Source organism: Heloderma suspectum, chromosome 1 (assembly GCF_057233095.1).
Source record: "Heloderma suspectum isolate Gila_16-S chromosome 1, 16-S_ref, whole genome shotgun sequence".
In the NCBI taxonomy this organism is placed as follows: Eukaryota; Metazoa; Chordata; class Lepidosauria; order Squamata; family Helodermatidae; genus Heloderma; species Heloderma suspectum.
The window spans coordinates 282,866,284-282,890,121 of record NC_139458.1 but is presented as its reverse complement, the minus strand read 5'-3'; the positions used below and the strand labels follow the sequence as shown (position 1 = coordinate 282,890,121).

At 43.4% G+C, this 23,838-nt stretch overlaps 1 protein-coding gene across 1 annotated transcript in view; it reads right to left on the bottom strand.

The window, feature by feature from the left end:
- The window catches only part of MYOM2 (myomesin 2), a 76,095-nt gene that overhangs the window by 33,297 nt on the left and 18,960 nt on the right, over positions 1-23,838 (bottom strand). The window contains exons 10-19 of the mRNA XM_084830925.1: positions 21,476-21,659; positions 19,933-20,107; positions 16,470-16,591; positions 14,757-14,944; positions 13,012-13,138; positions 5,770-5,948; positions 5,541-5,655; positions 1,986-2,142; positions 1,778-1,884; positions 131-175 (exon numbers count right to left, since the gene is read on the bottom strand). Coding sequence (XP_084687051.1) covers positions 131-175; positions 1,778-1,884; positions 1,986-2,142; positions 5,541-5,655; positions 5,770-5,948; positions 13,012-13,138; positions 14,757-14,944; positions 16,470-16,591; positions 19,933-20,107; positions 21,476-21,659 — 1,399 coding nt within the window. The remainder of the gene's footprint in view (positions 1-130; positions 176-1,777; positions 1,885-1,985; positions 2,143-5,540; positions 5,656-5,769; positions 5,949-13,011; positions 13,139-14,756; positions 14,945-16,469; positions 16,592-19,932; positions 20,108-21,475; positions 21,660-23,838) is intronic.

The window sequence follows — 23,838 nt, the reverse complement described above, 5'->3', positions numbered from 1 at the left end:
TGCATTTAATTAATACGAGGATAAGCAAGCTGTTCTATTAAAAAAAAAGTTTTCACTACTTTACTCCAATCAATGGTGTGTAAATATATTCCTTCTGGGACTGAATATTAGATTCAGAAGTCCTACTTACTTGGATTCTTGATTTCATTGCTTAATGTCATCAGACGTTCAAGTTCTGAAACGAATAACAATTTTCATGTTTTAATTTATTCTGACAGTCAAAATAAATGTTAAGAATACTGGATGAGTCCATAAAGCACCAGTAATCTTCCATTCAATGAGGAAAATACCTACGAAAATTCAGGTTTCGAAAACAAAGCAAAAAATATGGAAGAAACTCAGAGCACTGACATGATGATAAACCATGGTTTATCGTGATGGGAACAGGCCTAGCCGGCACTCAGACTCATGCACTCCCCCCTCACCTCCTCCAAGACAACCACAAGGAGAAGGTAGGAAGCTTTCACTTCCAATTTTGATTACAACTTGTTGTGTCATCTGAACCGGACAAATTGTGGTTAATGTTAACAATGGTTTTCTTGAAAGAAGCCAAGTTCAATCCATAGTTTTAGAAGCTGCCTTGTTTAAACTACCCATCATTAAGATTAACCACAGTTTAGGGCTTGGACATAATGCTACACTGTGGTTAATTTAAAAAATGGAAGCAAAAGCTTCCAAACTCCTCCTTGTAACAGTATCAGAGCAGAGGAACATACCAGGTCTGGGGTAAACCAATGGTTTATCATGGTGTTTGAATACAGCCTAAAAGTTTTTTAAAAAATGTAACTCATGGATTTAATAAGTATTCATAATGAAATGCATTAACATTTAAGAGGTAAAATGTCCTAGGCTAGCAGGGTGTCGGCATCAACATCTTCCTTTTATCTACTGAACTATTCTGTGGTGTATCATTTTGAAAGGGTCTCTTTCCAGCATTTGCAAAAGAACATGAAAGCTGGTGGACAGGAAATGTTTACTGAGATATACTGTAAATGTCAGTAAATCCTCATAGAAATTGTGCAAAAGGCTAGGTTCTACATAGCTGGATACAGAGATTAGCCCTACTTAACATATTAGAATTGCAAATAAGGGCTCAGAAAATGGAACTAATTGCATAATGTGCAAATTTGCAAATAACAAAAACAAAATTAGCAAGTGAAACATTGAGGAAACCAACAGATAGTTCTATCTCATTTCTAATTGGAATTACGTATGTGTATGTCCAATTCATTTCAAAGTTTTATTAGTTTATGGGAATGGGTGGTTCCTAGAACATGTGAAATAAGTAAAATAAGATCTGAAAAGACTCTGGATACCATAAGCATAACAACATTAATAATGTAGAGCTGGAATAATATTAGCATTATTATTTATATATTATAATAATATTATTATAATATATAATAATATATTATAATAATATAATTTATTATAATAATATATTATAATAATATTATTGTTATAATATATTATTATAATATAATATATTATAATATATTATAATAATATAATTATATTATAATAAATAATATAATAATATTATATATTATTATATATTAAAATAACATTATTATTTATATATTATAATAATATAATATTATTAGCATAATATTTATTTCCCAGAGTTCTTTTTTTTCTATAAAAGATTCAGGTCCTTTTTGGCATAGAAACCAAGAAGGATCAGATACATTCATTGAGTTTGGGAATTAATAAAGTTACCTGTTTACCTTTACGTAACTCTGTCATATCTCACAAGAAAATAAAGTTTTATCCTTACCTCCTTCATCCATAATAAAACTGGATGAGACACCATCAGTATCGCTAACTGCAACAGAGTAGGTTCCCATGTCATTTTTGTCAGGCTTTTTAAAGTAGAGTTTAGACCTACAAGGAGAATGTTTTTTTAAAAAACAATAATTACTAATTAATGGTTTGCTAAAAGTACCCTGATTTCCAATGATTTATGAAATGACTGTAGAACTTACTGATCTCCAATCGTTTCAACTTTAAACTTATCAGGATCATCTATCTCTTCATAGAATTTGCTCCAAGCAAAATGAGAAGCATCTGAAATTTCTTTGCAGTCAAAGGCGAGGTAAATATTGCCTTCTTCATCCACACCTGCGCTGATTTCTTTGGTGTCTGTAATATATGAATGCTGTTAGAATATAAGGGAAAGTGTCTGTTTCCCCAAAGTCTGATTCAATTGAGAGCATTTAAGCATTTGCTTACAGTGTGGAATATTATTTTAATTAGTTCACTCTGCTGCTGCAGCCAGGAGGAAGACACATGGCTTACAAATGGAGAGGAAAGACAGCTTTATTTTTTAAAACTTGCAACAGGAAAGAAAAATGGGGCCATTGCAGATATTATTATATCATCCAGTAAATATCCTCGCATAATGAAATAACAATAATAGGGCAGGTTGCAAAGAACTGTGAGGCTCTTTCAGTGTCCCTTCTGTGTAGGGGTGTATGGATTACTCACCCCATTCCGGTCCGGGGCATCTGCGGTGGGGGGGAGGCAATCTGTCCCTCCCCCCAGAATCCTCCCTGGCCAGCTCCGTTCTGCAGCGAGTCCACGGAGCCACCGGCCAGGGCCGCCTTCAGCCGGACCTCTGTCCGCTGCTGGGCTGCGGCCGCAAATGGCAGCTGCCGTAGCGGCCACTATTTGCGTCCCTGCGTTAGCCGTGATAGTCTATGTATATATTTATGTAGCCTATCACGAAAAGAGCAGGGACACAAATGGCGTAGCAGATGCTGTTTGTGTCCCTGCTCTTTGCGATGATGTTGTTGTTGTTGTTCAGTCGTTAAGTCGTGTCCGACTCTTCGTGACCCCATGGACGATAGCACGCCAGGCCTTCCTGTCCTCCGCTCTCTCCCGGAGTGTGCTTAAGTTCATATTCATTGCATCGGTAGGCTATGTAAATACTTACGTAGCCTATCATGGCTAAAGTAGGGAGGGAAATTATGGCCACAGACCGGGGCAGCCATTCACGGCCACAGACGAGGGCAGCGGATGGACCGGACGGCCGACACCAGGTAAGATCCGTCCCGGGGAAGTTTCGCGGGGTGGCGGGGGGGATTGCTCCATTCTGCAACGGACTCTGGGGGGGGGTGGATTCTAAAGAATCCAGCCTCACTGGAGTCCGTGGCGGAATTCTCTAACATCCCTACTTCTGTGCCTTTGGGGCTTCTCGTCCTCAGCAGCCTCTGTTGTCTGTAGTTTCCAGAAGCTACTCATGAGGGGACCCACCAGTGCAGCATGCATCACAAAAGGCTTCAGCCAGAAGCAAATAACGGCTTCCCTGGATCCTAGCCATAGACTATGTAGTCAGATAGCAACAATCTCCACATCTAACCCTTCCTGAACTTGAAATGCTACCTTCCCCAGCCTTTAAAAAAATCCCTAGAGAATAAATAGGTTTTGTTCATATGGCTTCTGTAAAACAAATAAAACTTGGGAAGTATCCCAACTAAAAGATATTCTTACCCCTGACAATAACTGAGTTACCCCAGTCTACTTTCATTGTCCTGCCACAGGAAGGTAAGCCACTACCCTGTTTGCCCTGTCTCTCTCTCTCCCAATCTGTATTGCTATGTATTAAGCACAGACAACACTTTGATATATACATCCTATGCTGGCACAGTGTGTCAAAATGACAAACAAAAGAACATTCACATGCTTTAAATTCCCTCTGGCTATTTGAGAAAGTACAAAGGAAAATAAAGACTGGTTTCACACAACACAATAACCCACACTCAAGGTTAAGTATGGGTTGAGTTGGGTTGCTGTTGAAACATGGGTTGTTGTTTTGTCTGAACCCAGCCACACTAACAAACTATGATCTGTTAACCACAAAGAACCCATGAAGAGAACCCATGATTTGTTGTTGGGTCGTGAACTGTGGGTTGTTCTCGTTTAACAAACCATGGTGTTTTAGCATGGCTGGGTTCAGACAACACAACAACCCATGGTTCAATGACAATCTGCACTCAACTCATACTCAACTTTGCATGTGGGTTATCATGTTGTGTGAACCCAATGTGAAGGGCAAAAAACTAAATATATAAAAAAATAAATGGGTACAAAACACAATATACAACAAAGAAAAGGATTCCATCACAGTTCTAGCCAGTAGTAGTTAATATGCCACTATGCTATGTGAGAGGATGGGCAGCAATGATTCAAGGATCCTTTGAGGGAAGAAAATGGACAGCAGGGGTTTATACATCCCTCAGCAACAGTCCTGGTTGCTGCTTCTTCATTGGCCAGAGAGGTGAGAAGCACTGCTCCAAGCCAACAAGACTATGCCACAAGTTTCAAATCAACTCCTTCTCTTCATTCTAATCAACAGGCTGCAGCAAAAACCCTCCCACAGAAGAGTGCTAACTCCTAAACAGCCTAGGAACTGGCTGTCTAAGGGATCCCCTGTCTTATTAGGAACCTGAATTAAGATCTGCAGGAGACGGCACCACTACCTGTAGTGGTCTGTTTGTCCTGTGTTGCCCCCAAACTGTGGAATGCGCTCCCTCAAGCACTACAGTTGGCCTCCACTCTCATGGCTTTTAGAAAAGGTGTGAAGACACATCTTCTTAATTTAGCCTCTTAAGTTATGGAGTTGTTTTAACGTTTACTGTTTTTAATGTTCTTGTTTTTATTATGTTAAGGTTTTGTCATTTAAATCTATGTACACTACCTTGATGGTGGTTTTTAGCAAATAAGGCAGTATAGAAATGTTAATAATAAAATAAATGAATAATTACACTAAGAACACATTCTTGCCACACCTTCACAGCTTATCCAGGCGGCATAAAATAATTGGACAGCTGTTACCTACTTTCTGGAAAGATTCTTTCATAAGAACATAAGAGCCATGCTGGATCAGACCAAGGGTCCATCCAGTCCAGCATCCTGTTCACACAGTGGCCAACCAGCTGTCAACCAAGAACTCACAAGCAGGACATGAGCACACAGCACCCTCCCACCCATGTTCCCCAGCAACTGGTGTACATAGGCCTCTGCCTCTGGTACTGGAGGTAGCACATAGCCATCAGGACTAGTAGCCATTGATAGCCTTTTCCTCCAGGGATTTGTCCAACTCCCTTTTAAAGCCACCCAAATTGGTGGCCATCAATTGGTGGCCATCAATTTCCTATAATGTGTGTTTAAAAGTATATGGAGATTTTCAGGTGGTTCTCACCCAACTATCTCACATAAATTAACTGATACTTCAAGTTATTTTGGAACCATTCAGGTTATTTGCAGTACAAAAGCCACACTCAGTAATACTGCTCACTGGGTGATGTTGAGCTAGTCTCTCTCTTTCTCTCTCTCTCTCTCTCTCTCTCCCTAATCTACCTCACAGGGTCACAGTGAGGATAAAATAGGGGCAGGGAACATTGAACCCTTTGGAGGAAATGTGGGATATAAATATAACAAAAGAATATATAGATTTCAGAGCCATTCTTATGCATACATCTGTTCCATATTCTGCATATCTTGGCAATTTAGAAGTATAGGGATCAATATATTCCTACCTGGTCTAGCCTGAACGAGCACAGCTTCAGAAACATCTGATGGCTTGCCTATACCAGCATTATTCATTGGACGCACTCGAAATACATAGCATTTGCCCTCATGTAATTCAGTGATCTTGAAGGAAACAAACAATACATTTCTTTAAACTAATTTTAAAAATTCACTAGGACTGGCAAAATTCCAAACTTAAATAAAAAATAAAGCCACCACAGACAGGTGACTTTCTACCTTTAAGTAACGGTGTGAGGTTGGCTTCTCATTGAAAGTGATCCATTCTCCCGCTTCTTCCTCCTTGTAGTCCACAAAATATCCAGTAACAGGGCTGCTGCCAATGTAAATAGGAGCTTTCCAGAGAATCACAAGGGATGTATTCCTAACCTCACAAAATGTAAGATCATAGGGAGGACCTAAAATAAACAGATAAAGAGAGAATACTAACAATGAAGTCAAAACATTCCCAAAACAACAACACACTTCTGAATAAGAGCTTTTCTACATGAGGCTGTGAATCAGCTGTATCTTTCAATTTTGTTGCAGAGTTGAGATCTGAGCTCTACACAAGAGCTTTCCACTACATAACCTCTAGATGGCACTGTGGTATAGCAAAATAGCACAAATACGCTCGTGAAAAAGTGGTTACTTTTGCTCTCACAATTAAATGCAGCATTTTCCCTCCTTAAAAAAACTCACTGAAAGTGCTCTTTAGACACAGAAGTAAAACTAGAGGGTTATGACATAATCTAAAGAACCCATAAACAACCATGAGAAGGGAATTATGAGCACATGATAAATGCCTCATGTAGAAAAGCTCTAGTTCTGCAGTTTTGTATTTGTGTCATTCTTCTGTAGAAGTGGATTTTCCTCTGTCATCATTTCCTTGATTACAATATTCATGCCTTCTTCCTGTCATATTATCATTCCATACTGTGTAAATAATACAGAAGAATATTTAACTAAGTGGGAGCTTCCCATAGTGTTCATGTAGCCAGCAAGTAAGTTGTAACTTTTGGCCAAGTACAGAAAAAAATTCTACCACACACTTACAGTCAATCAGAAATCTGGGAAAGAGGGGGAGTGGTTTTTTTTTCCCCTTGCCACTTGGAAGTACAGTGCGTATTACTAAGTGGGTTCCAGACAAACCTTTTATCCTATAATTGCCCTGCCTCCTTCACAGAGTTTTATGGAGGGGAGGCACCCCAGTTGACAGTGTCTTCCATTTGTAACTTTCCTTGCTTTCCCACTGCTTCTTCCACCTTTTTTCCCCAGAAAGAATCCAGTAAGGAGGAAAAGACAGAATAGCTTCACAATGCCTTTTAATTAGTAGTGCTAGGAGCCCCCCATCAGAAGCACCCTAAGTTATATGGTGGGTTGTATGCATCATCGCCAACTGGAAAATAGTTGCATGGATTCATCCACTGTTTTCCTTGTGCGAGTGATATATGGGTAGTCAGGAGCACATTTTGCTAACTTGTTGTTAAGTCGTTAAGTCATGTCCGACTCTTCGTGACCTCATGGACCATAGCATGCCAGGCCTTCCTGTCCTCCGCTCTCTCCTGGAGTGTGCTCAACTTCATATTCATTGCATCGATGATGCTATCTAGCCATCTCATCCTCTGCCGTCCCCTTCTCCTTTTGCCTTCAATCAATCTTTCCCAGCATCAGGGTCTTTTCCAGAGAGTTTTCTCTTTGCATTAGGTGGCCAAAATATTTGAGCTTCAGTTTCAGTATCTGTCCTTCCAATGAGCAATCAGGATTGATTTCCTTTAGGATTGACTGATTTGACCTCCTTGCAGTCCAGGGTACTCGTAAGAGTCTTCTCCAGCACCACAGTTCGAAAGCATCAATTCTTTGATGCTCAGCCCTCCGTATAATCCAGCTCTCACAGCCATACGTTGCTACTGGGAAAACCATAGCTTTGATAATATGGACATTTGTCGGCAAGGTGATGTCTCTGCTTCTCACTATGCTGTCTAGGTTTGCCATAGCTTTCCTCCCAAGGAGCAAGCGTCTTTTAATTTCATGGCTACAGTCACCATCTGCGGTGATCTGGAGCCCAAGAAAATAAAATCTGTCACTGCTTGCATTTCTTCCCCTTCTATATGCCAGGAAGTGATGGGGCCTGATGCCATGATCTGTTTTTTTAATGTTGAGCTTGAAACCAGCTTTTGCACTATATACAGACAATATACAGCCTTGTCATACTCCTTTCCCAATTTTGAACCAATTGGTTGTTCCATGTCCGGTTCTTACTGTTGCTTCTTGACCCTCATACAGGTTTCTCAGGAGACAGGTAAGGTGGTCTGGTACTCCCATCTCTTTAAGAATTTGCCACAGTTTGTTGTGACCCACACAATCAAAGGCTTTAGTGTAGTCAATGAAGCAGAAATAGACATTTTTCTGGAATTCTCTTGCTTTCTCCATGATGCAGTGAATGTTGGCGATTTGCTCTCTAGTTCCTCTGCCTCTTCGAAACCCAGCTTATACTTCCGATAGTTCTTGGTTCACATACTGCTGAAGCCTAGCTTGTAGGATTTTGAGCATAACCTTGCTGGCATGTGAAATGAGCGCAATTGTAGGGATGTACAAAAGTCACTTACCGTTTCGATGATCTGCTTCACGGTGGGGGGGGAGGTGCTCCGTCCCTCCCCCTGGAATCCTCGATGGGGGGGAGGCGCGCCATCCCTCCCCCCGGAATCCTGTCTGGCCGGCTCCGCTCCGCGGGGATTCCACGGAGCCACTGGCTGGCTCCACACACAGCCGGACATCCGGCCGCTGGGCAGCAGAGATGCAAATGGCAGGGGCCGTAGCTGCCGCCGTTTGCGTCCCTGTACTTAACTGTATCACGGCAAAGTAAAAAAAAAAACACGTACGCAAATGGCAGCGGCTATGGCCACCACCATTTGCGTTCGCTATTATTAGCCGTTCTAGCCTATGTAAATATTTACGTGGCTAGAATGGCTAAAAATAGCAAACGCAAATGGCGGCCGCCATAGCCGCCACCATTTGCGTTCACTGCACCCAGCAGTGGCCGCCCCCGCTGCCGCACCTGCCGCCCCCACCGCCCCCGCCTCTGCACCTTCCGCCCCTGCCACTGCCACAGCACCTGCCGCCCCCGCCGCCACACCTGCTGCCGCTGTCCCTTCCGCCGCACCTTCCGCCACTGCCTGCCGCCGCAACACCTGCCGCTGCTGCCCCTTCCGCCACACCTTCTGCCGCCGCCACACCTTCTGCCTCCACCCCTGCCGCCCCCGCCACCGCACCTACCACCCCCGCCGCTGCCCCTTCCAACGCCCCCGCCCCTTCTGCCGCACCTTCTGCCTCCGCCCCTGCCGCCCCCGCCCCGCACCTGCCACCCCCGTTGCCACACCTTCCGCTGCCGCCATGCCGCTGCCACACCGCCGCCAAAGCCGCCACCAAAGCCATCGCATCCACCGCAGGTAAGTTTCGTCCCGGGGGGGTTCCGCAGGGCGGGCGGGGGGGCAGGAGGCCATTCCGCCATGGATTCCGGGGGGCCGAATGCCAGTGCATTCGGCCTCTCTGGAATCTGTGGTGGAATTCTCTGCCATCCCTACGCAATTGTATGGTAGTTTGAACACTCTCTGGCATTGCCCTTCTTTGGAATTGGAATGTAAACTGACCTTTTCCAGTCTTCTGGCCACTGTTCCAAATTTGATGGCATATTGAGTGCAGCACTTTAACAGCATCATCTTTTAGGATTTTAAATAGCTCAGCTGGAAGACTGTCATCTCCGCTAGCTTTGTCGTTTATAATGCTTCTTAAGGCCCACTTGACTTCACTGTCTAGGATGTCCAGCTCAGGCTCAGTGACCGCACTATCATGGCTATCAGGGACATTAAGATCCTTCCTGTATAGTTCTTCTGTGTATTCTTTCCTCCTCTTCTTAATCTCATCTGCTTCTGTTAGGTCCCTGCCTTCTTTGTCCTTTATCATGCCCATCTTTGCACAAAATGTTCCCTTGAGATCTCCGATTTCCTTGAAAAGATCTCTAGTCTTTCCCATTCTGTTGTTTTCCTCGATTTCTTTGCATTGTTCATTTAAGAAGGCCTTCTTGTCTCTCCTTGCTATTCTCTGGAACTCTGCATTCAGTTGGATAGATCTTCCCCTTTCTCCCTTGCTTTTCGCTTCCCTAGTTTCATCAGCTACTTGTAAAGCCTCATCAGACAGCCACTTTGCTTTCTTGCATTTCTTTTTCTTTGGGATGGATTTAGTTGCTGCCTCCTGAACAATGTTACGGACTTCTGTCCATAGTTCCTCAGGTACTCTGTCTACCAGGTCTAATCCCTTAAATCTATTCTTCACCTCCACTGTATATTCATAAGGGATATGATTGAGGTCATACCTGAATGGTTTAGTGGTTTTCCCTACGTTCTTCAATTTAAGCCAAAATTTTGCAACAAGAAGCTCATGATCTGAGCCACAGTCAGCTCCAGTTCTTGTTTTTACTGACTGTATAGAGCTTCTCCATCTTTGGCTGCAAAGGACATAATCAATCTGATTTTGATATTGACCATCTGGTCATGTCCATGTGTAGAGTCGCCTCTTGTGCTGCTGGAAAAGAGTGTTTGCTATGATCAGCGTGTTCTCCTGGCAAAACTCGATTAGCCTTTGTCCTGCTTCATTTTGTACACCAAGGCCATGCTTGCCTGTTATCCTGGTGATTTCTTGACTTCCTGCTTTAGCATTCCAATCCCCTATGATGAAAAGGACATCTTTTTTGGTGTTAGTTCTAGAAGGTGTTGTAGGTCTTCATAGAACCGATTGACCTCAGCTTCTTCGGCTTCAATGGTTGGGGCATAGACTTGAATTACTGTGATGTTGAATGGTTTGCCTTGGATTCGTACTGAGATCATTCTATCGTTTTTGAGATTGTACCCCAGTACTGCTTTTCCCACCCTTTTGTTGACTATGAGTGCTACTCCATTTCTTCTAAGGGATTCTTGCCCAGAATAGTAGATATATATTTGAGATATAATTCAGGTCACCTGAATTAACTTCGCCCATGCTTGTCCATTTTAGTTCGCTGATTCCCAAGATGTCGATGTTCAATCTTGCCATCTCATGTTTGACCACCTCCAGCTTTCCTTGATTCCTTGATCTGACATTCCAGGTTCCTAAACAATATTGTTCTTTACAGCATCGGATTTTCTTTTCACCGCCAGACACATCCACAGCTGAGTGTCTTTTCGGCTTTGGCCCAGCCGCTTCACTCTTTCTGGTGCTACATGGAAATACCCTCTGCTCTTCCCCAGTAGTATACTGGATACCTTCCGACCTGAGGGGCTCATCTTCTGGCATCATATCTTTTAGCCTTGTGATATGTTCCATGGGGTTTTCTTGGCAAGATACTGGAGTGGGTTGCCATTTCCTTCGCCAGTGGACCATATTTTGTCAGAACTCTCCACCATGACCTGTCCGTCTTGGGTGGCCCTGCATGGCATAGCTTATGGCTTCACTGAGTTACGCAAGCCCCTTCGCCTCAACAAGGCAGTGATCCATGAAGGGGTTTTGCTAACTGGAACCTAATAATTTCAATCTGAGGTAAGAGGAAAATTTTCAGTGGGAAAATCCAGGAGTTCAAACCATATTACATGTGTGTGTGTTCCTTTTAATATCACTTTAACTCATAATTATTCTGATGTGACAACCTGCTCCACTAAGTTTGGAATTAACTTTGTCCCTGAATTCAAATGATATAATTAACAGTTATATTGATTCTACTATTTTCAGCATGCATGAAATGGAAACCAGGAGTCTCCATTAAAGTTCTCCAAAGCAGCAAGTGTCTTTGAATTTCTGTTTCAGGGGGCCTTGTATCAAACTGCTTTCTGTTTTATGAGAAAGTACATTTCATGTTAACACAGCAAAAAAAAAAAAAAATGGCATGAAGTGGAAGGTTAGAGGGAAAAAACTAAAGGAACTAAATGCTCTTTCCCTTGAATCTAGCTAGAAGCAGGTGTCTTATTCATGTCTTTCTATGCTGAGAGGTTGAATTTTCACTTTGTGATTATTTTTCTATGGCTGTCATTGATAGTTCTAGTGCAGCCCAGCTCGCCACATTCATATACAGTATATATACCCAAGAATTACAGTACCCTTATATAAGAAGCACCATAGCAGGTTTTTGCCAGTCTTCCAACTTAATTCAACCTGCTTTATTCAAATAATGCAGGACAAGGTACAGTGTATATAAGCCAAACATTCCCCCTGTTCCAGATGCATCTATTACATACTAAGGGCTTAATCACACAAAGCTTTTATCCTGCGATTGAGATTGCTCCTTCACAGAAGTTTGCGAGCTCCTTCCATGACGCAGTGCCCCTGCTGTGACCCTCCTGCACTAAATGTCCTTTGTTCCGTTTTTAAATAGATTGCAGATAATGAGCTATCAAATTACCCCTTTGTGTTCTGCTTGTGTTCCCTCTGTGAAAAGAGTAAAAGCGGGAAGAAGAGGAGCGAGATCAATGAAAGATAATGGAAGACTTGGATACGGGGTGGGGTGAGCGCACCTAAAGGGGGTCAGTTGTGATCCTGCATTTAAAACAAAAGCAGAAAGCCCTGCTTTAAATGCAGGATTTTAGGCTGGGGAAGAAATGCCCTTAGTCTGAATAGGTATCTGCCTTTATACATGTTTTCACATATCCTGAAAACATGTCTAAAGGCAGTAATCTGAAGGTTAGAGAAAGAATTTGAGGAAGTCAACAGTGATTCCCTTTTTATCAGCATGAGAATTGCTGCTTTCTTGATATACGAATTTACTTAGGATTAAAAACTTGAAGCTAAATTCCTCCCAAATATATATAACAGGAAACCACATTAACCAGAAACTGCTTTGGTTAATTATAGAGATAGACGAGCTATATGTAGTTCTCACACACACACACACACACACACCCCGATGGGTTCAAAGAATGATCTGAGACCTTTCAAAAACTTTTTTTTTTAGATTTTGCATCATCTCTCATTTAAGCCAAGGTGAACTTGTGACAGCTCACCTATCAGATATCTCTCCCACCAAGACCTTTCTTCAGTGGGGCTAGCGGGGCCCATTGGGGCTAGTGTGGCACTCGTGAGCTGCACATTGGAGCAAATGTACCTGTTTGTTGGGGGATCTCTCTGCCTCAGGTGGGTGGGGGACAGGCAGGGGGCTGCTGCCCCATTTGCCCCAAATATAGAGCCACCTCTGCCTTTCTTCTGACAAAGCTTTTCCTACAGAATAATAAACCATGGCTGATTCACCACATGGGGGCAGGATGGGTGAGCCGTTAGTTCTTACAGTTCACAGGACTTCTATTGCTTACCCCTGACAAACTGTGCAAACACTTTCTTAGGGGAGAACTGAGAACTGTGGTTAAAAAGCGAACATGTTAAATAACTACCATCATGTGATGGATTTTAAATTATGATTTGTTTAAAGAAGGCTTTGACTTTGTGAATCACCAGACTACTCACCAGGTTCCGGCATTGTCCAAGCCACACATTTGAAGCACTCGCTGGGTTCAGATGCCTTCCCTATGCCAGCGATATTTGCAGCAGCAATTTTGAATTCATAGTATGCATTTTCTGTCAGATCCTCTACCTTCGCAGAACAGTTGACATTAAAAACAAATTTAGTCTGGGTAATATTCATATGACCTTCTTAATAGGAAAAAAAAAATTCACAAGCCATTCACTTATTCAGATTTAATCTCTTCTGCTGTGCTAGGAGCTGAATATGCAAGTAAAACGGGGTGGGAGGGGCAAGAAAGTCTTGCTCTAAATGCTTTTCTATGTAAATATGGACAGGTTCCAAAAGAGCAGCTTTGGCTGGTCAGTTGCAATTTTTTTTAAATGAAGTGACCTGTGGTACCTCAATGATTAGCTTGTTGTGGCCTGAGCTTTTGTAGGCAATCGCCTACAAATGAAGCAAGCTCTTGTCCAGAAATGTTCACTTTACAACAAATGAATTAGCCTCCAACATTCCACAGGTCTTTGTATATGTACACAGATATAGTCACAGTCACATATGCAGTCTTGAGCCAGGAGAGTAGGGGTCTGTGCTTGCCCTTTCATTCTCTATACTATGATGAATACAGCTCCAATTAGAAGCTTTGCTCTACCATGAGAGGAGCAGAAATAGGTACAAGGTCTTCTGCTCTTAATATTCAGTCTACTCTAGGGTGACCAAGAGCACAGAGCAAGAGAGAAGGGGTGGGACCACTTAGATTTATAACATTTAAGAGATCAGGAAACTTTTGGGTAGCTGAGAGTGGTCGGCTTGAAAGAACCAGAGTCAACAGGAATTGAGGATAGAAAGGTAAAGGGAACATGAAAGTGGAACACTGGCATTACAAAAAAAAAAAAAGACAAGAAAAGACATACAACTGAGAAAGCAGTATCATTAATTGTCTAGGAAGTTTCCTAACTCTAAATTCCATATAGCACACCAGGATTTAAAAAGAATCTGTATTTAGTGAAATTTTATAACCAAGCGTTGTTACAGACCACCAAAACACAAGAAAAGCAATGATGCATTTATTACAATATAATTCAGCTCAAGCAGCAATTATTTTATTTATCTTTACTCAGCACTCCTTATTATACATTGTGCTGGCAGGATGTCTGCTTTAACTCTGAAGGCACTCTGCCGACTGTACATGACACATCAGTGCCCAGCATGAACCAGAGCAATCTCATGCCACACATTCTGACACACTAGCCAAACCATCATGAATGTATGAGGAACATCCTGCCACTTCTGCTTTATGTTGTACAGTTCTGTATATGCACCTTAAACATGTTCAGAACAATCCATCTTCTTTGCCATTGGGTTTTTTTGTTTTGTTTTTTGGTCAGAGGAACATGAATTATCAGATTCATTAGCATGTTCATCATGAATCATTGCTCTCTGTATATGAGAAATGTTGAATGGGCCTCCTATAGAAGGTGCTGTGGATATGCATGTTGTCATTTACCGGTGCTTCGTCAAGGGCCAGTGGGAAGAGGAAGGAAGGGGCAAGGCTCCACTGACCCAATACAGGGAACTATCCCAATATGGGGATCTCTCCCAATGCGCGTAGCTGCATGTGTGGGAGGACAGATCAAATCCTGTGTCTGTCAATATTTTGGAACCTGTATGGGTACATCGCAGCCAAAACGAAACTGTAAAAATAAAGCAAAATCAAATCTAAATACCGAATGTGTGAAACAGTACTGACCGTATAAATCCTCTCTTTTACAGGGGAAGGGTTGACTTCATGCCAGTTGTGGTGGTCTACCTCCCGTTTGTCTATGTAATAACCCAGAATATTTGATCCGCCACTGTATCTTGGGAGTTTCCAGCCAATGGTCATTGAGTGGCCATCACAGTTGAGAAGTGTGAGGCCATAAGGATAGGATGGACAGGCTTTAAAGAGTCAAACATTATTACTGGAACATTATACCAATGTCCAAATACAATCACTCACATAAATAACAATAATACCAAGCTGCTTCTCTTCTACATTTTGTTTTATTATGGTGAAATAATGGATTAAGACTCATCTAAAAAAACAGTACACTTACAGCTCAGTCCTATGCATGTTTACTCAGAAGTAAGTCTCTTTGTGCTCAATGGGGCTTGCCCCTAGTAAGCATTAAGGATTGCAATTTTAAAAGTCTAAAAGCAGAGGTGGGCAACACCTGCCCCACAGCCTCTTAATTAAAGGGGAAAGATATATATTTTGAGGGGAAATTGCATCCAGATGGGCTATGGTTTAGCTTGTTTGCACGCTAAATTTGATCCTTTGGGCACTTTGTAGCTGCTGCTACAGAACACCCAAAGGGTCAAATTTAGCTTGCAAACAAGCTAATGTTCACCCTTTGGAGACCCATAGCCATTATGGATGCCATTTTAAAAAATGCTTTCAGCACCTATGGAGGGCTGTGTGGCCCATGTGGGGGAGGTCTGGGGGGCAAAAATGGCCCCTAGACTGCTTGCAGTTTCTTACCCCTAGTCTAAACACATTAGAAGCCAAGAAAAGCTTAACAAAAGCATTATTTCCACCACTCCTCAGCAATACTCTTCTATGTTTTGTGACTATGACATTAACATAAGACTGCTGGGATAATCATTGCTCTAATGTCCTAAGTGCTATAATCACTCAAAAGTTTAAGTCATTAAGAAAAACTTTTTCTATGAAAGCACTCTCCTTCTTGGGCAATACAACTACATTCCTTTAATGAGCCAAGCCACCTAATCTGTGTGGAAAGCCATTTCCCCATGGTGACTCCCCACATCCTCACATCACGTGTCATATCATTTCTCATGTGGAAATGCCTCCTCATGTGACAAGCTCCCATGCAAGTGGGACATGGATGCTTCCAGGAACATCAAGCAACAATGTAGAAAGTCTACATATTATTGAAAGCCTGAAGCAGTGCTACATGTTAAAGCAGGCCACAGAGTCACCACGGGGGTACAGCTCACCACATGGATCAGATAATGGCTGCCTTTACACAAAGCATTTATACTGCACTTGTGACTGGCCATCCACGGAAGTTTGCAGGTCCATTACATGACGCCATCATCATCCAGGGCCCCTCCTGCACTATCTCCTGCAAAAAGTGTAGTTAAAAAACCCCAGTTTAAATGAGGTATTTAAATACAATGGGGCGCACCACCATTTTCAGCCACTAGATGGCGCTGTTTTTCATTGACAGATATATCGGCTGGTGAGAAAGGCCTTTGGTCTCATTCCTCATCTAATGAGTCAATTCTCATCATGCCACAGAGATGGAAGACAATGCTCCAGGGGGCTCCCGGATCTTCCTTTAATGCAGAGATGTCCAGCATGTAGATCAAGCCTTATACACATGCAAACACTAAAGGGTTTTCAAAGTGTTTTTTGGTTGCGCCTTTAAAAGATTATGCTGTATAGAGTCTCACTTACTGAGGGCTGCCTGCACTGTTATAGGTTCTGACTCCTGAGAATTTTCACTCATTCCCACTGCATTTGCAGCTTTCACACGGAAGATGTATTGTTCTCCTGTTGCTAAGCCATGCGCAGCAAACCTGGAAGAAAATAGGGATATAGATTGCTGTTGTTGTCTCACCTTAAAGATATGCGCCTGGACTATGTTGTATAATGATAATTCCAGCCCTATATGGGTATCTAAAGTCCATCCCAAAATGCAAAATGGACCTGAGACAAAGAATCTGAAGTCTATAAGGGGTTGTATCCAATGGGGTCATTCTGCTAGCACAGAATGTGGAACTCTTGTACTTCTTCTGCTAGTGTAGAATTAGATATAACCCAATGTATCCACATTACTCTAAGATAGGGAATCTAAATAACCTGAGCTAGTCCTTGCCACCCAGACAATGGACAGGGAGGGACCACACAACAGGGTCTTCTGCAGAATGCTCAGCTGGCTTCCAACTCACACACATAGGTGTCTCAGGGGAAATAGTACTTGCTTTTCCTATAGATGATTCTTTCATTCATATTTGTGTGATAAAGAATAACAAGAGCGTGACAAAATATTCATATCGAATGTTTGATTATTCTTTCTCTTGCAACAGATGCAATGTTTACATGGTAGGACATCAGTATTAAGTGGCATGTTTCTGTGAGTCTCTGACTTAGGGCAAATTATAAGCCACGTGGTCGAAGTTTGATTATAAGGCCAGTAATTACCTGCAAATGCAGTTGTAAAGTTCTTGTTGTCGTTCAGGATCTCTGCTCCCTCTGCATGGGGAGGCAGCCTGGATGACTCACCTAATCCCCTAGGCTGAGGCAACTGTGCTCCACAAGAAGGAGGAGGAAGAGGCCCCTTTGGAATCCACTCAGCAATACCGCTGAACCTGCCCAGCTACAGACACGGTGGGCGCATGCTGAGATGGATCTTGCTCTCCTCAGCAGCAGACCCACAGCACCCAAGGAGGATCCAGATGCTTTCTGAGAAGCTTGGAAACTTTTGGGAGGCTGCACAGCTTGCTACGCTCTGTGTGACAGATGGAATGGGGAAGCCAAGGAAGAAACATCTCCCTGCCCTGTTCTTGTCAGAGAAAGCAACAGAGTCAACATGGAGGACTCAGGTGCGAGATAACCCCCCTTCCTTCCAATTTGAGGTTAGGGGGTGGGGTACAAGAGGCGGGAGAGCTCGGGGGTGGGGGGAAGCAGCCTCCACAAAGGAAGAGTGACTGAGAGTGAGTGATGTAGACGTTTACAGTTGTATTGTTTTTATATCATGAAGAAGGTACTTAGTGCTTTTTGTTACAGAAAGATGGCTTTTTTTCCCTAAAATAAAATTAGCTCAAGTGGCAAAACCTACAATGATACCAAATTGACCAAAGTTTACCATATATGAATTAATACTTACACAAGGAGGTATGTGAATTACATGTTCACGTTCATCCTTTGGTTAAGTTTGCTATAGACAATTTTCACAAATTCAGCATGTATGTGAAAGTAAACCTCGTTCGTCAACAGATCTGGCTGGGCTTACTGGCCTACCAAAAGTTTGTTATCACCAGACACACGCACACCCCGACTCCTCAGAAGGGGAAGGGCCTTGTCCCTGACCTTGTGCTGTCTCTGAGCAAGGTCAGGGAAAATTCCAGCTCTAAGCTTGGAATTGGGGACAGGGGCAGAAAACAAGCCTCTGCCCCTCAACAGTTCAGAACTGAAGGGGGGGAAAGATGCTTGCTCTGCCTCTGGGCACTCCAGTCCCAGAGCACCGGCCAGGACACAGAAAGCTCACCTGCCTCCAGTGCTGGAAGTAGGGATGGAGGAGATATCCACCACGGACTCCAATGAGTCCCCCGGAGTCCATGGCGGAATGGACTACCCCCACCCACCCACCACCCCATGACATTTTCCCGGTACGGACCCTACCTGCCGCTGTCCAGTCCGGGTCCATCCGCTGCCTTCCATTACCCCGGTCTGCAGACGCAAATGGCGTCCAGCGTAGCGGATAAAGCAGATCTACATACATAAATCTTTATGTAGCCTATCACGGCTAAAGCAGGGACGCAAATGGCATCTGCTACGCCGGACGCCATTTGCGGCCACAGACTGGCAGCGGACAGAAGTCCGGCTGCAGCTGGGCCTGGCCAGTGGCTCCGCAGACTTACCGCAGAGCGGAGCTGGCCAGGGAGGATTCTGGGAGGAGGGACAGATCGCCTTCCCCCCCCCAGCGGACGCCCCAACCGCATGGGTGAGTGTGTTTCATACACCCCTAGCTGGAAGGGCGCAGAGGCAGGCCAGTCTGCCTCTGCTTTCCCCCTCCAGCTCTGACCTGGAAGGAGGAAGGGAGGTGAAGGCACATCAGTGAGCTCTGTCTCTGTGCATGACCAGCCCATGCACCTTCATCTTCTTTCTCCAGCTCCAAGCTGGAGGAAAGAAGGAGACTTCTACTTATGGCTCTGCACTTGCACCCAGCAAGCACAGACCCAAAAGAAATCCCAGACTACAGCCAAACTTTGGGGCTGAGGAGGGTTAATCCCCTCTCTTCTTTAGCTCCAGGTTCAGAGGAGGCCTCAGGCTCATCTCATTCACCAGGGCCTGGCTCTACTCTCACGATAGCAAGAGTGGCGAGCAAGATGATTGGACCCTAGTTATTATTTATGGTGCATGGAGGCAAGATTACTTTAAATAGGGTATTGTCATATATTACGTAGGGCACATGCCAGCCAAAGTCTGAAGGTGAGATCAGTGGGACTTAGGCTGCAATCCTATCTGACATACCTGGGAGTAATCCCCACTGACATCAATGGGACTTACTTCTGAGCAGACATATTTAGGACTGCACCGTTAAAAGTGCTAGCTTTGGTTGGATCAGGCCAACATTCTTATTCCCACCCATATAACTCAGCAAGGGTGATGATATGTCTAAAAACACACACATGTAAACTCCATATCGGGGTTCGGATTCAGCACCTTGGAGGACTCCTTTAGAGGTTCTGGCTGGTCCTGACTGAAATTCAGAATGGATGCAAAGCCCCGCCAAAATCAGAGACACCAGCCTCCTGTGCTCCCACCCAAATGTTCCAAGAGTGATATGTGACTAGATCAACCATGCCACGGTCTGAGGCGCAATAGGTTGCGCTTCAGACCAATACAATAGTCTGCGATTGAAGTTACCGTGTCATTTAATATAATTTTAGCAATATTTCACTCTCAAACAGTTATGGAAGATATAACCACACAATGAATATTGGCCATTTTAATTAACTGTACAATGGTTTGGACCCAGATAATTGTCTGAAGGTAGCTGAAGCTAAGAAGTTCTGACCCTGGCCGATGCCTGCAGAGATGGCTGTATGAAATCCATTTTTGCTTCTGAAGTACATGGAAGAAGAACAGGAGTTGCTTAAACAATGTAATAAATAATAAACCCAATTTCCTTTACCTGTTATTCTTGACAGGCTTATGGTTACAGGGCTCCCAGTGATTCGATCCCACCACGGAACAGTCAATATAGTACCCAAACAGATCTTCTGCACGCTTCGGCTTGTCCCACTGTACAATAACAGAGGTCTTTGTGTTTCTGGAGGCCACTATACGTCCTGGGGCAGATGGGGCAACTGTAGCACAGAGAAAAGAATTTACTCTATTTGCAGCAATTTACATGTCAACATATAACCAACTAAGGGCACAATCCTATGCATATTTGGACAGAGAAAAGGGCTACAACTCCCAGCATCCCCCAGCCAGCCTTGCTGGCTGGGGGATGCTGGGAGTTGTAGGCCTTTTCTCTGTCTAAACATGCATAGGATTGTGCCTGTACTCTCCAAATCTAAGACCTGTTACACCAGCAAGCAAGTTCATGGTCAGGATATCCCAACTATGGAACCAGCAAAATGACGGTGTAATGCAAGCAAAGCTTGGCACTTTTCAGTCCCGTTGATTTAAATAGGAAGTGTGATGATGCCAAAGTTTGGAAATAAGTTCAGGATATCCTCCACTTACAATGCCTGGATATACTCCACGTATAGCTTCCTTGCCCAAAAATAGGTATGAGTGTGACCTGTCAAGGAATTCAGAAGCCTGACCTTGGCGGCGGGGGGTGGGGGGGAGGCGTGTAGAAATGCCTCATTGTCACTCACTGAGATCTGGCTCTGCTTGTACATGGGGAGGACCAGGAGGAAACTGAGGGACCCACACTATGGCAACAGTTACCAACTCCCAGGCAACTGCTGCCACCCATCTAGTGGGTTTCAGCCCCACTGATGCCACCACTGGATCTGCCTTCCCTTGTTGCACAGTTCCCAAGCAGCAGTGTGAGCGTGTGCAAAAAATAAGTGTACATGTGCAAAAAAGTGTACATGTGCAAAAAATAAGATCCAGTTTAGAAGTCTCAGAACTGAGAGTTTTCTTGTGTTCTCCAATGATGCTAAATACTGCTGACCTGACTCCACATTGAGCCAAGGGGAGTTCACTCACCACCAAACATACGCTTATTTCTTCTACTGAAACCTTGATGGTGCTTAAGTAGGTTTCTTCTACTGAAACCTTGATGGTGCTTAACTTTGGTGGAATCCTATCCAAAGGCATTGTGCCCCGTGACATTACAGTGATATTATTCTACAGATAGATACACCAAAACAAAGATTTGCTAATCGTAACAGCTGATTAAATTAATCCAGCATCTTATAACTCATCTAAATGAGGTGTGAATGCTACTACTGTAAGATAGAAGTCAGAATCCAAAGCATGTGTCTCATCAGAGGGGTGAATTTTGAAGAATTCTAGTTGCTAGGAAATGTTAGGCCCACAGACATTACTATGGACTTTGGTAGAATGTCAAGATACCCTGTAGTATTTCAATCATCTTTTATACGTTGCCCAATTCATAGTATTGTGCATCATTTAATTTGTTGTCAGAACATTCTACTTTTTAGCATCACTCGTTCTTTGACATCATCTTTTGTTAGAATTAAATGCTTCCTCACCAATGGCCTCTTGTGCTTGAATGGGAGCTGTTATTTCAGAAGGATCACTCATCCCGTGCTTGTTTGCTGACAAAACTCGGAACACGTAGGATTTCCCTTCAGCAAGATCAAACACCGCATAGCGAGGAGATCTCACTGCCACTTGAGCATTGACTCTCTGCCAACTTCCACTGCCAACAACGGACTATTAAAAAAAATGGAGATTATTACTACTTTGTGAGAGAGCCATAGACAGAGGTCCTCAAAGGCTTGACGTAATGACCCATAGCCATAAATCCATATTGTTTCTAGAAAGTAAGCTTCCAGCTAGCTGGTTGGTTGTCTGTCTGCTGTGCAATCACTAAGCATGGTTTCACACTGCCATATCCAACATGGTGTGGTCTTTTTCTTTCACCTTGCAGTAGTTGGTCTACATGAAGCTTGACACTACTAATAAAAAAGCAAAGGGCTTGTTTTTAAAGTCTCTTGGAAACAGATGCTTCTCAAGCCAGGATGTTTTGTTTCCAGAAGTTTGGAATTTGTTTAGAGCAATTTGAGAATGAACCACATTCTGATAAAGGGATGATGTTACTATCGCTGCTGACAGGGCAATACCCTGTGGTGTCACAGTGCTAGTGCTAATGACATTGCACTAGCATAAACCAACACTAGTGCAACATCATTTGCACTTGCTAGGCAAAGGGAAAAGGAGCAATTTGCCACCAGATGTCAGCACCAAATTTCAGCCTTAGCAAAAAGGCTGAGCAAAGGGCTGGATGCGCCCGATCTCGTCTGATCTCGGAAGCTAAGCAGGGTCAGCCCTGGTTAGTACTCAGATGGAAGACTGCCTGGGAATCAGGCTTCCTGCACTGAGCAGGGGGTTGGACTCGATGGTCTTGTAGACTCCTTCCAACCTTATGATTCTATGATTCTAAGTATTAAAGACATTGAGCTAGCATTGGTTTACACCAGCACTGTGAAACTACTGGATACTGCCCCTTGTGATTCTTGAGAAGTATTCAGAAGTAACCTCCACTGAGTTCAAGTGTGTATATTTTAACGATTATATGGCTGTTTAGGATTGCAGTGTATAAGGCTGTATAGACGTAGGCAACTTGTGACCTACAACTCTCATCAGCCCTAGCCAGCATAGCCGATGGTGAGGGATCACGGGAATTGTAGGCCAAAGCATCTAGAGGGCCACAAATTGCCTACTCCTGCTGTATAGGATTGCAACCTTAGTCACCTGCACTGATTTTTCCTGTGGGGTTAGGGGCTCCTCTTCTTCTTATGCATGCTAGCAGTAAACAGGCCAGCAGGCACCAACATTTGGTTAAGGACTGATGGTGTCCCAAAATATTGCCTAGTACATTAATCATCAGGGAGGGAAGCATGAACTTCACCAAGGAAAGGACCCTTCAGGGAGTGGTACCACTCTGGGATACCTGTTACTCAAGGCAGTTCCATACCTCACATGATCTTTGTAGCTGGAAAGCTAAAAAAAAAAAAAAAACACCACAGTTTCTCTACAATGCTTACAATATAACTGCCTTCTTTGCATTCTAGACAAGAATAACCAAACTAGTGCTGAGCTGAAATTTCTTAGAATACATTCTTCTGAGAAAATTTCTGAGTTTTTTCTTTTTCTCATCCTCCTGGAAAAAGAAAGCCACTTTCTCCTAATACTCTCCACCATTTTTGTGTGTGATGGCCACCATTCCCCCCCCCCCACACACACACACAGAAACACAATGCCCCAGAATGATGCTAGGTCCAGGGTATCGTGGCTGCCAGTGAACCACACTGTGAACATTGCTTGGTCCTGATACAGGTATTTATGTTACTATCCTTGGGCAATATCCAATGGTGTCACAGTGCTAGCACTAATGACATTGCACTAGCATAAGCCAACGCTACGTGCTACATCATTTGCACTTGCTAGGCAAAGAGAAAAGGCAGCAATCTGCCACCAAATTTCGGTGACAACAAAGAGTAGATGTTGGCAAAACCTTAGGAAAAAAAGAAAGAAATCTGCTACTGCCATGGCTGTGATGAGCCCCACCCCTAAAAAAGTGGTAGAGGGAAGTTCTCCTCCCACTGGAGAAATTCGGTGAAATGTCCCGGCCTCCCAAATTTCTTTGACCACAAGCAGAATGGAGAATTTCAACAGGCCAGCACAGCTCCGAGCCAAACACTGAAAGAACATTTTATTGTGCCTGTCTTGTGTTTCGACGCCCACTTAAATACATGTAACAAAACATTCCATTTCTGTAGCCCTTTCCTATGATCTCATTGCCTAGCTTGTATTTGCTAATTTTATTGTTTTGCTTGCGGCTGCTGAGAAAATGATTTGAAATGAAATGGTAGGTGGCCATGAAATGCCT